We start from the raw sequence: 13,409 nt of genomic DNA, 5'->3' as shown, positions 1-13,409 counted from the left end.
TTTTAGAAAACAAATATTTTGGCTCAGAAGGGGTAGCGAGGGATAAATTAGTGTTTGGGATGTTGAAACATGACCATGTGTCATTTCAAATCTTCACTAGATACTTTTATAATTTGGATTTTGGGACAAAACCTTTGATAAACACGCTCTTTATTGTTCTTTCCAATTTTTTTTATTTGTATATTAACCCTAATTTTGCCTAGGTCGCCCTTTTTGGTTTTCGGCCTACCAGGTGAGAACTTCTTATCTGCCCCTAGGTTCACTTGAGGATCATGCATGGTGCCTCTCATTGCCCTAGTGTAGGGCTCTAAGGTATCTATTGTTGTATTTTGTCATGACCTTGTAGCAAGGAAAAATGAAAGACATTGTGCAGGTTCTCGAGAATGAATTTTCAAGGATGAGAAATATTTAAAAGATTTTCAATTGACAGATTAAGTCAAACGACTCTTGTTCTTGATGACTTATCTTTCTCTTAAAACACAACGTTTAAGAATGATGAAATGAGGTCACATGAATGTCTATACTTCTTATTTTTGTTTTGAAACACAATCAATCAATTGTTTTTTTCCCTTTTCTTGCAGAGGAAAATGCTAGGCATGAGCAACTATGTGTTGGGATCATGCATGGGTGAACATAACATGCAAACGATGAAAATAGAATGTTTGCAATTGGTAGAACAAAAGCATGCTAAATGAAGATGTATGATAATGCAATGACTTATGGAAATGAAATGCATGAATATGATAAATGACAAATGTAGGAATGATATGTCCATTATGATGCCATGAAGAGATGCATGATGTGATCAAGGAACAAGCCAGAGTGAGCTTGCTATATGCCCTTAATTCAGGAACCTAATGGAAAGGATCCAAAAGCCTACTTTTAGTGACAACTCCCAAGGGTGGTTGCACGTAACTTTACTGGCTTCTAGAGATATCATCGTCTTAGGTAACAACATTGTGGCAGTAGGGACTACTAGTGACAATGCATTATCAAAAAAGGAAAATTCTAGATGAGGCTTCACTGTTATCAAGCAAGTCAGAGACCTAGCATGACCACAGATTGACCTCCACTCCTTATGGCTCACATAGACCTGGGTATAGGGCCTAATATCTCAATGTGTGTGCAAGGTGTAGGTGCCATGTGTGCATAGGAAAAAATATTTCTAACTATGAATGTAATAGATAGACAAACACCAAACACAACAACATAGCAAAAGTTATATACAAATATAGACAAAATAAAAGGTAAAAGGGAAAAGGAAACATAAATAAAGAGGAAGTCACAAGAAAAACATTGCACACTGATCGAATGGCCTAACTCTCTAGCAACTCCCCAAAGGAATCGCCATCTGTTGCAACCTACCCTTCGACGGGCATGCGAGCGAAAAGCCAAAGGAGCGTCTTCCAAAAAGGAAAACGCGTGGGAGTCGCCACCAATGTTTATTCAAGGAAAACATTATAAAAACCAAAAAAGGGTCTGTGAATATTGAAAAGAAGGGTTCGGGAGTTGTTTACGCATGGGGAAGGTATTAGCACCCCACACGCCCATCACAAGGGATGACAACCTTTAATCGAGTGTGCGTAACATGACCTCAAAATTATGTATTTTCCCTTTTTATGTTTCATTATTTTTTGGGGTCGACAAGGGTGTTGCCCTTGCTTCTACATATCCTCAGGGGCGATGAGGAATTCAGACCTATGTAGTTCTTTAAGTTTGAATGTTTGTGTGTTAAATTGATTTTTATGTTTTTGAAAAGTTCATTTTAATTGCGAACAAAAAGTCATTTAAGGCGTTGGACCTTGAAACCATGTTTTAAATTTTGATAAGCGGAGAGAATCGTTAAGGCGTTGGACCTTGAAACGATCTTTTAAATTTGAAAAGCGAAGAGAATCAATAAGGCATTAGACCTTGAAAAGATCCCCAGTGATATTTGATAAAAAAAAAAGTAGTTATGAGTTGATTTTATTTTGGTTTTGTTTATTAACTTTCGATCTCTTTAAAGACAACTTTACAACACTAGTGATCGGTTAAGATTGAACTTTACAAAGAAAAACGAGATCATCGATGATAGATGGAGAAGATGAATGTGCACATAATAACAAGGGGTCCCCTAAGGGTACATAGATCACATTCAAATCTTAAAAAAACCAAACTAACCAACGGTCGCACGAAGAACGCAAAACAAGGAACGATGTAGAGGATGATCACAGTTGTGATTCGGCAGCGCCTCAACTTCGTTTCCTCTTCTTTCTTCTTCTTCTTTCTCTCTTCTCTCATTTCCCTCACCTTCTGAACCTTGGAACCCCTTACTCAGCCTCCCTCACGCCTATTTATAGCAAAAAAGGGCACTTGGTGGACTTGCAGCTCGTCCAGGCAAGCTAGAGCTTGCCCAGGCGAGCTATTGCTTAGTCCAGAAGAAATTGGCTTGCCCATGTGAGCTGGTTCCTTAAGCCCTAAGCAATTTGGGGGCCCAGGCAAGCCAGAGGCTAGCCTGGGTGAGCCAGGGTTTAGAAAATTGCATGGAATGACCTTTTTGCCCCCCCCCCCCTTGGGTATTTTCCGTATCCTTGACCAAAACGTCAAACGATCTCATGCCTTGAGTAGAAACTAGTGTCGAACAAAACCTTTCGGTTAAGGAGGATCAAAACATCAATGAATGATAGTCCTCAGACGAAATTAGGGTATGACAGACATAATTGCACGATGATGACATCTAGAAGACGAAGTTATGAAGGAAATGACATCAAAGAAAGCATTAAGTATCCTGATGCAAAGAAAAAAGGGGATCTTGAATCAAGAACCAATTTTGATGTCTTTTAATCGAGACTGGCAAGGTAATAACATTAACACATTTCGTGGGGCACAATATACTAATGTAGAATCTTGTAGGGATCAAGTGATCATGCAAAGACAAGAGGGGATCTTGATTCAAGAACCAGTTTCAATGTCTTATAATTGGGACTGGCAGGGTAATAACATCAACACATTTGGTGGGACACAATGATGCAATCCTACCGCCAAGGGTATTTGATAGAAGACTCTAAGAAGATTGAGCTGGAGCTATTAAAGAAGGCCCTAGGGTTCTCATGAACCTTAGGGTAGATTTTTGAGTCCATGGGCCAAGGTTGGATCCACTCTTCTTTGTAAATATTAGAATATGTTTTTCCTTCTTTTGGACATTGTATTTTGGCCATTCTAGTAGTATAGGATTTTAGCCTTGTATTTTAAGGCATTTTGAGTAGTCTTTGTAGTAGGGAATTTTTTGTATTTTCATGTATTTTGGCATAGAGGTGAGCTTAGCTATTATAGGGGGTGTGTGTAGCTAAGTTCTAGCTTCTTATCTCAAGGAGGCGAGCTTAGCTATTAGAGGAGTGTGTGTAGCTAAACTCTAGCTTCTCTAGGAATCTTCTCAAGGAAGCTTCTCAAGGAAGTTTCTTAAGGAAGCTTCTTAAGGAAGTTTCCCAAGGAAGCTTCTCATAAATAGAAACATGTATAACACTTGTTGTAACTTTGATGAATGAGAGTCTCGTGAGACACACTTCAAAGTTCAACTTCTCTCCTTCTTTTCCTCCTTCAATTTCGTGCTCCCTCACCCCCTTCTCTCTCTCTTTTTTTCATCCATTGAAGCTTCCTCTTTAAGCTTCTTATCCAGGGCACTCTCTTGTTGGTGAATCTCCTTTTTCCATGGCTTATTTCCTAGTGGATGGCGCCTCCTCTCACCTCTTCTCCTTTATCTTCCGTTGCATCTCCATGGTGAAAAATCACCATTGAAGGATCTCATTGAAGCTCAAAGATCCAGCCTCCATAGAAGCTTCTCAAGCAAGCTTCCATCACACAATATACTAATGCACAATTTTGTAGAGATCAAGTCATCATGTTGGTTATTATATAGTGTTATGTTTAATATACTCTTCATTTTTGTCTTTATCTTTCTTTCAATTTTATTTTTGTTCCTGCTTCTTCTTTCATCACTATTAGAAAAAATACTTTTAACATCGATTATTTTAGACATTCAACATTGGTTCTTTCATCACTTATAGTTGGGTATAGTGGCAGAAGCAGTCTTTATTTTTTAAAATGACTTATTTTAAGTTTATACAAACTGATCATAAATATGTAAATATGTGATTAGTGATTACTTACTGGCGAAGTCCAGTGCTAATGTACTCATAGGGGATCTTGGTGTTGGGGACCCTTGAGGCAATAACCTTCTTCAAGCTGCTCCCAAAGAAGGTTGAACTGGGAGTTGAAACTCCAGCTCCAGACCCATTCAGGTTCAACTGCAATGCCATAGTAAAATAATAAGTATTCAGTACTTCTAATAGTTGCTCTTTCTTCTCCTTAATTATTTTTTGTCTATTTCCAAGAGTATATATATATATATATATATATATATATATATATATATAAACATGCACATCAAGCCACTTCATAGCAGCCTAATAGCACTAATTAATCCATCTGAAATGTCAAGCCTCCTACAATTTGGCAAAACAAAGTTGCAGCACATAAATTTTCCATTTCACATACTAACACTACATTTACACAAAATTAGAAACGAGGAAGCAAATATGTAGAGAGATTTACTGATTAATTGCTTCAAGAAACCGCAAGACATTTGTTCTTTTTCTCTCATCCAGCAGCTGGAAAAGAAACATGACAAAGAACCAATGCAAAGCAACATGAATACAACAAACATGGAAAGAGTAAGAAAAGGAATAGAAAATAGCAATTTTCACATTCCAGCTAATAGCTATAGAACGGTATAGGGTGAAGAAACTAAATTAGCTTTGCACTGACTTTTCTGCAAGCTTGAACTATCTGTGATTCCACAACTTCAATGTTTCCTCGAAAAATAGTTCATGTCATTAATAAATATAGCAAAAACATTGAATTTCACCCAAAAAAAGGGACTTTTCTTCAACTTAAATAGGCTTTGTACATATAAAAGAAGGATTTATGAGAAATTGAATCTAACCACCCCCCGAAATATAAAGTATCAACACTGTAATTATATTCTAATTACCCAAAATAGTTGAGGACCTCAATTATTTGATCTGCTAAATCTTCAGCAGAAGGAATAGGATCCTCGGCACAATTTGCAGTTGCTCCCAACTTCAAGAACTCTTGTGGAAGTTTCAGAGGGAAAACTATATGAATAATAATATTCAGTTCTACATGCAATAAAAAATACATTCAAATCAACCAACTTACAAACCTCATGTCCAGGAGGACTGATATGATATATGCAAAAGTTGTGAAGCAGTAAAGAAGCTGCTTCTGGACATAAAATAGTCCTTGAAAACATGATATATCTGCCCCAATACACAAGTAAAATATTGAATCATATTTCCAGATATACATGTACAATGCAATCATTATGTAACCTAAAAAGGAACTCAGACAAATTCTAGAACAAAAGGTAAAATATAAATATAATCTTGAAACAAGTGAAAGTAGATAAAAGAAAATAAATTGGCTGCACTTACAATTTAGAGCCAAATCTGGATAAGTGATCAGAGCTAGTTTGTCAGGATCGTCATAGACTATGATAGACATAATACCACAACCAGTTTGAATATGATGCTCTTGAAATGGCAATCCAAAATTAATGTAGCCTACACATAGGAAGACTAAGAAAATGATACCAAAATTTGAAGTTGGAACTTTTAGTTTAGGAATGAAAAGAACTTTCCCCTAAAGCAAAGGATATCCTTTATTTAGTATACACTCCATTTGAGCAATGTTAAAATTCATAAGTGAACCTTTTTCAAGCTATTTGGCCCCTAACATGGTTCCCCATGTGCCCTTACTCCTTTTTTGGGAAACCCAAACTAACAAGCAACAACAACAACACATTAAAGTCACTATTTGAACCGAAAAACTGAAATAAGTCATTCCAGATTCCAATAATTGTATGCTCAAGAAAATAATAATGATAAGGGGGGAGACTGTGAAAAAGTGAAGAGTGTCTTTGGGTTTTAAAAGCAAAAGAATGACTGAAACTCATCTAATAACTATTGTGTGTATTCCTATAAACCAGAAAAACTAAAAAAATAAAACTACCTACATAACCAAAATCACATCGAATACCGTAAGGATCAATTTCATCCCCAAATTTTCAAAACAATAGCCAAATGATAACCGAGGAATGCACAGCAGATCCGCTATTTTCCGTGTTCAAATATTTAGAAGATATGATTAAAAAAACACATTCCAAGAGAGAAAATAAAGAAAGTAAATGAAGAAGGGTATATAAAACGAACCCAATCCCATGAATTTTCAAAAGTCAAAAACTTTTCTTATTCATTTTTTTTCTATTTTCCAACAAAGATCCCAATAGCAAAACACTTGCCTCATCAAATTCTCTGTTATGCAAAACAATTAGACATAATTGAAAGAACAACTAAATGATGCACCTAATAACATTCAATTATAATTTTTAAGAATAGCCATAATTGAAAGAACAACTAAATGATGCAGCTAATTAGTAAAAGAATGCAAGGATCTGAGTTTCAGAGAACTTAACGATGCTGATGCAATCAACTATTTCGATTTACGATGGGTTCAATTCATGAAAGGAAAATAAAAATTAAAAGAGATAAAGGCATGTATATGAGAATGGAATTACCACGTGATCGAAGGAAGGAGGGACTTTGTCGGCGAATTTGAATTCGTCGGCCATGGATGAATGGCAAAATGGAATAGATCTACGGCAAGAAGAATCACACTGTTCGTTTTTGTGCTAAATGGAGAATGTTTCTGCACAATGTACCATTAATATATACTATTAAACAGATTTTTCAACCCATGGTTGGCCTTCTTTTTCTTCTAAATGAATAAACAATTGTCTTAATGGAATAAATCTTTTTTTTTTATTCGGCCAAATAAACTTTTATTATTTAACCATGTGCGATAAAAAGAAACCTATTTGCAAGACACAAAATGCTTGTCCACTGGGGCTATGGAATACACAACAAGGAACAAAAATAGTAAGAAAAGAAAAATCACAGAGTGATAGAAGAACCTAATGTATCTGCGGCAATAGATCCATGCATCGACGATCCTCCGCTCTTCGTTGTGAAAACCCTTGATGGGTCTCTTGAGTTCATCAGCTTAGGGGTCTTAGGAGTTGGCGATTTGGTGGAGATCCACGACGACGCCGTTTGGAGTGACGAGGTCATGGGTGGAGCAGAGGTCGAATGTGTAGAGATGAGAGAGAAAGAGCGAGGAGCTCAAAGTGAGAGAGTGGTGGAGTCTATGCACGCAAGGGACTCCAACTTCAACAATGCTTCTTCTACTTCCATTTTTGCACAATAAAAAAGGACTAACATCCGTTTTGGTTAAAAGCCAACGTTATCTACTGATTTCTTAACATTGATTTTTGAGAAATTAATCTTGTTACTAATTAGTTAATGATTTTCAAAAAACATGTTAAGTAATTACTAACAACATCCATCTTTTTAAAAACAGATGTAAAAAAAATCAATTATTTACGAAAATGCCATCATGTACAATTTAAGATCGGTTTTTTTTAACCGATGTTAAATTGACGATGTTGAATGTATATTTTTTAGTAGTGCATGAATTCTTTTTTGTTTATCCCATTGTAGGATAAGCCAAATGCTTATCATTATGATGCAAAGCACAAAACAATGACACCTCCTACCATTGATGCATTGGGCATTGTTCATTTAGTTTGCAGAAGAAACCCAAGCAGAGATGAAGTTGCACGTTATGTTATATTACTACCATAAGTGAGAAAAACTTGAATGATCATCTTCAAGGAAAAAAACACAAGGCTAAAGAAACATCCCTAAGAACTCAAAAAATAGGTAAGGACACCAAAACATTAATATTATCATTAAAAAAATTAGATAAGTGTTTAAAATCTATTGAAGTTGTTGTTATCATGAATTTAGGGTTGGATTCAAGACCTGATTGATAGACACCTCAATAGTGGTGGAACATATCTATATTTATTATAATTGAAACATATCTCATTTTAGTGTACACTTTTTATTGAACATTTTTATTTTTAAGTTTTATTATGGGGCATAAGATGTACATCTATATGGTCTCAAGTGATTTGAACGTTGCATCATTTGGATTCACTTCGGTCTTTTGTAAGCTTCAAGGTGGACAGTTAATTCCTGTTATATTTGACTTTTTTTATATCAAATTTAATGATCGGACTTGGGTTATTAACTTGTCTTGTTTGGTTGTTTCGGGATTGGCTTTTAATGTTATGTTCTGGAATGATTTTATTAAATTATGCACATATAGATGAGTTTCTTGTAAATATTGATATATTTTGTGGATTAATTTGTTTTCTAAAATCTGATGATGAAAGGCTTTGATTTGACTTTAAACAACCTCGTCCTTAATTTTGTTATTTTTGAAATTATCACAAATTAGTTATTAAATGGGAAATGAAAAAAATAAGAATGAAAATGGTAGAAATAGAATGAATAATAATGATCACTTCATTGATTCTTTTTATATGATAATGGAATTATTTCATATTTTTTCCTTAGCTAGATACCATGGTGTTTTCGAACTTCTAAAGATTTTATGTTAAATAGATTGTTCTTTTAGATGTAAATCCAATAAAATCTTACGCCAATACACACAAAACTATCAAAAACTAACAAATTAACCACTAAAGGCCTTAAAAAACACCAATGCACCAATCCTATGTGTCATCAAATTATTTCATATAACAAGCATAGAACTAAATAATTAAGTACTTTGTTTAAAATCTTTGCATCTATTTTTTAACGTAGATGTATACTTTATTTTACATGCTTTTATACATTAAAAGGTCTTATAGATGTATGTATGGCCCCATGCATAATCTTTATCTAGCTAGATCTAATCTTTTTTATTTAAAAATTAATTGGATATAGTAACAAATATATAAATAATAATGTAAGTGTTTCATATTTCTTATAGGCGGTAATGTCTTTTTAACAAACAAATTGTTAAACATTCTCAATAAAAGTAGAGGCTTGTTGTTTGGATAAATTATATCCAGATACGATCGATGAGAATGAAGAGTATATTCCCTTGTTCGATTCACAACCTGAAGGGGCCCAAGGAAGAGTTCCCATCAAGGCCCTTTGCATAATAATATGCCAAAAACTCTTTTAAGGTAGTGTCTCGGTAGATTGGTGGGTTTTCTTCTGAAAGCAGTTCCTTAATTGGACCATACACCTTTGATGTACCCTCAGCTGGATCATGCGAATTTACAAAGAAGCTTGCTACAGATATTCTTGGGCCTGTGTTCTGTGATAAGACACGGTGATACACACTGACAAACTTGTCATTTGTGATAAGCTGCACCAGTATGAAACAAATTGATTAATCAACTGATTTTGCTTTTTCTGAATTCAGGTATTTAATTAACCAAAGGCGTTTATGGAGCTAAAGAAACACATTTAGAGAAAACGGTTTATCAATCATAAGGTTTAACTATATATATATATGGTCACGGACAGGTCAAGGAGTGTATAGAAGGGGAGAGGGGGCAATATTTTTACATAATTATATAATATTTATGTTTTAATAAATAATAATTTTAAAAATATTGATTATTAATTTTATGAATAAAATTAGAGATATATCTATTACTAATTTTTTTAAGCAAATATTATCTCAAAAATATATTTTTTATATAGATTTTTCTTTAATATATTTTTTTATATACACACAAAGGATCCTAAGAGTGGGAGACTAAGGCCCTGCTTGTCCTCTTTGGATCTGTCCGTGTATATGGTCACAAAAGTTTAGCATGGATAGAAGCCAAAAACATCAAAGATCCATTTAATAAAAGGAGTGTTGATCTAACATTGATTAAATATATAATTAAGATATTGTATATAAATAGAGAGTAATTCTCATATGATTAAGATATTTTATATAGTAGAGAGTAATTTTCATCTTACAAGTGGTTTTGTAAGATTGAACACAAACTCAAATTATCAAAATTTATTCTAAATTTATTAAATAGGTTACCTATCATAATACTCATACACTAAATCTAAAAAGTATCCCATCCTCAGATGGTGTATTGAAAAAAAAATATAAAAAGGGGAGACAATCTTAAAGTTGATTTTGTAAGGGAAAAAATCAAAGAAAATAAATTTCATAGAAATTATGTTACCATTTTTTCTACGAGAAAATAGAAGCAAATTGGTTAAAATGTTCAGCTATAGCTATTCCCAAATCAAAAAAGTCCATTATATTAATTAGCGTTGAACGTTAAACATCAAAGGGGTTCAAATTAAACTGCAAAAGTCAGAAACGACCGAGTGGTTGATTTTAATTAGATACTTTGAATTGAACCATTGCTAGTCATATCTGGGAAAATATCATGCTATATTTTCAACTATGACAACTCTAACAATAGTCTTATCTCATGAAGAGAGATGCACGGCATAGATCACATAACATTATTGAATCAATACTTTTGAATGGAATGATATAAGTCTTTTTTCTTAAAAAAATAAACATAAAATCACATGACACTATTGGCTTCAATAAAAAATAAAATACTCCTGGATATTATTTATCATAAGATTTTTTTTTAATAATTTTCTCTATTGTTCTTCTTGGACATCCTCTACTTAGTTTTACAGGTCCCAATGCCTCCAATTACCTTTGCACATTCAAACTACCTTAATTTTCTGTAATCTTTTCTTTGATAGATAACACACCAAAAGGTACCACACCAACTTTTTATAATTCCATATTTCACGTTTGATAATTTCAAGTTTTCAACCTTCCCCACTGGAATTTTCTTTTCTACGCCTTATTTAAAATTTATATAATTTGTCTAAATTAAATGACAAAACCGGTTGTTAAAATTTATTTTGTTTTTCGATTGTATCTGAATTCTTAATGTTTAATACAAATAACAGAGAAAATGCATACTCTAAAATTTGACAAAAATTATTCCAGAGTATTTTACCTGTAGAAGATCTCCTATGTTTACAACAAGAGCTCCATGTAACGGAGGAACATTGACCCATTGATTTTGATGAAGAACTTGAAGACCACCAATTTGGTCTTGTAGAAGTAAAGTCATGAAGTTACTATCTGTGTGCTTGGTAGTGCCCATAGTTAATCCAGGTTCAGGGCATGTTGGATAGTAGTGACCCAAAATAAAGAGTCCTTCACCACAGTTAAATTCTTTAAGGTAAGAAGGATTAAGTCCCAAAGCTTCAGACAACAACTCAAAGATTGTAAAACCCAAATCCCTTATTTTCTTTGAATATTCAATCACAATATCCCTGAAAAAATGTCATCCTCTGATTAGATGTACTTGTTTCATGATTAAATATCATGTAATGTAACAAGTGTGACTAATGACTAAATTTCTGTTACAAATATTTTGCTAGTAACATATAATAAAAAAGTAACATAAGTTTCAAGGTCATTCTCTCTCTCTCTGACAAATACTGGCTAAATTCACAGCATAAATTACATATAATAAAAGATAAAAAAATTAATTGAAATATACTACCGTTATCATTCAATCATAAATTATTATATAAATGAAAACTAATTATTTGGTGCTTTAAAAAAATTAAATTTTATCATAATTACAACTAATTATTTGGTGCTTTAAAAAAATTAAATTTTATCATAATTACTTTAAAAATTAAAAGTTAAGATGATTTTTAATTAGATAACATTGTACAAATCTTGAAATAGATAATTTATCAAAATTAAACTCTTACCTACACACAGATGATATTTCTTCAGGTTTGGGTGGATCAGGAGCAACAACAAAACCAAATGTATCTCTCCAATTAGCAGGATTGTCATGGTACAAGTTATAGTTAGAATAATACGAAACTTTTTTCTTTATATCCCGAGAGTAGAACTCTTTCCTTACCTTAGTGTCTTGTTCATGAAATCTACGAATTCCATCAATCATCTCATCCAACACACTGATAGGAATTCCATGATTAATCACCTGGAAAAATCCCCAGTCATGGCATGCACTTCGAACCTTGCCAATTACTTCTGAATGCAGAGCAGGATAGGAGTGGATATTTTGGAGGTCTATGATGGGGATACCGAACTTAGAGTCACTGACTGAGGTTTCAATGATATCCAACCTGCCAGAATGGAACATGCGAGGGATCTTTGTCAATCCAGACTCTACAAGACCTTTAACACCAGCTTTTGAATCATCAAAGGCTTTCACTTCAGCCTTCCTGTCATAAGTGGAATCCATACTTTCCTCTAACTGGTTTGTGTTTTTGAACACCATAGTCATTAGCAGAATATCAATGGCTACCTCGAACACAAATTTTTGTATTAAAGCAGAGCGTGGGATTATATAATTAGATCCAAATGGAAGCCAATGAGGGAAAAAATCATATGATTGAACCTATATGAATGTGACTGCTATGCATATTCCACACGCAACCAACAAAGTAAAAGCAAGACGTCTTTTTCAATTTTGCTGAAAGGGACACGAAAGACATGACACTTTTGTCCTCTTGTCGGAGTGTTGTAGATCTCTAATTGTTGGCCTATACGAACCGAGCTAAGTAAAACATCCCGGTCTAGACTACACCAAGATATTATTCCAGAACAGTTGTCCAAGCCAATACGTTCTCAGAGGAAAGTTGTTAGTATTCTTATTAATTGCAGATACCTATATAATATCCCAATTTTTCGTAAATAAATTTAAAAAGTTTTTTAGTAAAAAAATAAATAAATAAATAAATATAGAGCAAATAATAGACTAAGTACCCTAAGTATAAATAACTATGTTAAATCAGGTGCTTCCTCTTCCTCTGATTTTCGTTTTTCTTTTTTCTCCACTCAAAATCCTTTCTTTTCCCGCAGTCCACCAAATCTATTTTACAAAAACGATGATCTTGGACTCGCACACCGTTGGATCGTCGGGAAATTTGAGCACCACGTTCCTAATCCGATTTCGAACATTTTCACCGTTTGAAATTTCAATATCATGTTTTAGCTGAGAGAAATACCTTTCGCATTATAGCTTTTTTCTTTCCCACAAAAACCCAAAACGGTTTCAGTAAAACTAAGATCCCGATTTCGTTAACCGTTGGATTTTCATGAAATTTTGATATGTGGTTCTTGGTTCAGTTACGAACACCTTCACCGTTGGGATTTGTGAGATAATAAACACGTAGAGAGAAAAAGGAATCGCACCAAGACAGTACAAGCGGAGGCTTCAATCCCTCCTTTGTCTCTCTGACGTTTAGGAACTCTATCGGAATAATTAGAGAAAAAAATGAGAGGAATCTCAGGGAACCACTAGAGATGCTGCTATCGCTGACTGAAGACACGTGAGCCCGCTTAGAGGTAAGGGATGAGTTATTCACAATTGGTGATTAGTGAGAACATGTGTATGGATC

The 13,409-nt window shown here is 33.9% G+C and overlaps 1 protein-coding gene and 1 long non-coding RNA gene across 8 annotated transcripts in view; both read right to left on the bottom strand.

Moving 5' to 3' along the window:
* The window catches only part of LOC106797165 (uncharacterized), a 27,652-nt gene extending 20,305 nt beyond the window's left edge, over window positions 1-7,347 (bottom strand). For 3 of the 7 annotated variants that reach the window (XR_005889600.1, XR_005889602.1, XR_005889601.1), the window contains exons 1-7: window positions 7,031-7,347; window positions 6,635-6,765; window positions 5,493-5,621; window positions 5,222-5,318; window positions 5,030-5,153; window positions 4,591-4,646; window positions 4,147-4,283 (exon numbers count right to left, since the gene is read on the bottom strand). This is a non-coding gene — a long non-coding RNA (uncharacterized lncRNA). Of the gene's footprint in view, window positions 1-4,146; window positions 4,284-4,590; window positions 4,647-4,803; window positions 4,839-5,029; window positions 5,154-5,221; window positions 5,319-5,492; window positions 5,637-6,634; window positions 6,766-7,030 lie in introns of all 7 variants that reach the window. The other 4 variants (XR_005889605.1, XR_005889604.1, XR_005889599.1 and 1 more) reach the window with 4 other exon arrangements.
* Window positions 7,348-8,498: 1,151 nt separating this feature from the next.
* On the bottom strand, window positions 8,499-12,530 carry LOC100790198 (1-aminocyclopropane-1-carboxylate oxidase homolog 12-like). The gene is made up of 3 exons (NM_001254301.3): window positions 11,748-12,530; window positions 10,976-11,297; window positions 8,499-9,342 (listed from the first exon to the last, which is right to left on the bottom strand). The coding sequence occupies exons 1-3, from the start codon at window positions 12,290-12,292 to the stop codon at window positions 9,082-9,084; spliced, it is 1,128 nt and encodes a 375-aa protein (NP_001241230.1). The 5' UTR covers window positions 12,293-12,530; the 3' UTR covers window positions 8,499-9,081.
* Window positions 12,531-13,409: the final 879 nt, after the last annotated feature.

This window comes from Glycine max, chromosome 18 (genome assembly GCF_000004515.6).
Source record: "Glycine max cultivar Williams 82 chromosome 18, Glycine_max_v4.0, whole genome shotgun sequence".
In the NCBI taxonomy this organism is placed as follows: domain Eukaryota; kingdom Viridiplantae; phylum Streptophyta; class Magnoliopsida; order Fabales; family Fabaceae; genus Glycine; species Glycine max.
The sequence above is the reverse complement of the archived record's forward strand: the minus strand, read 5'-3'. Positions and strand labels throughout refer to the sequence as shown.

Excerpts from the sequence above, each read along its gene's own strand:
- LOC100790198 (NM_001254301.3), bottom strand. The coding sequence starts at position 12,292 with ATGACTATGGTGTTCAAAAACACAAACCAGTTAGAGGAAAGTATGGAT. Across the intron at positions 11,298-11,747 it reads GAAATATCATCTGTGTGTAG|GGATATTGTGATTGAATATT; the intron begins GTAAGAGTTTAA and ends ACATTTTTTCAG. Across the intron at positions 9,343-10,975 it reads ACATAGGAGATCTTCTACAG|CTTATCACAAATGACAAGTT; the intron begins GTAAAATACTCT and ends ATACTGGTGCAG.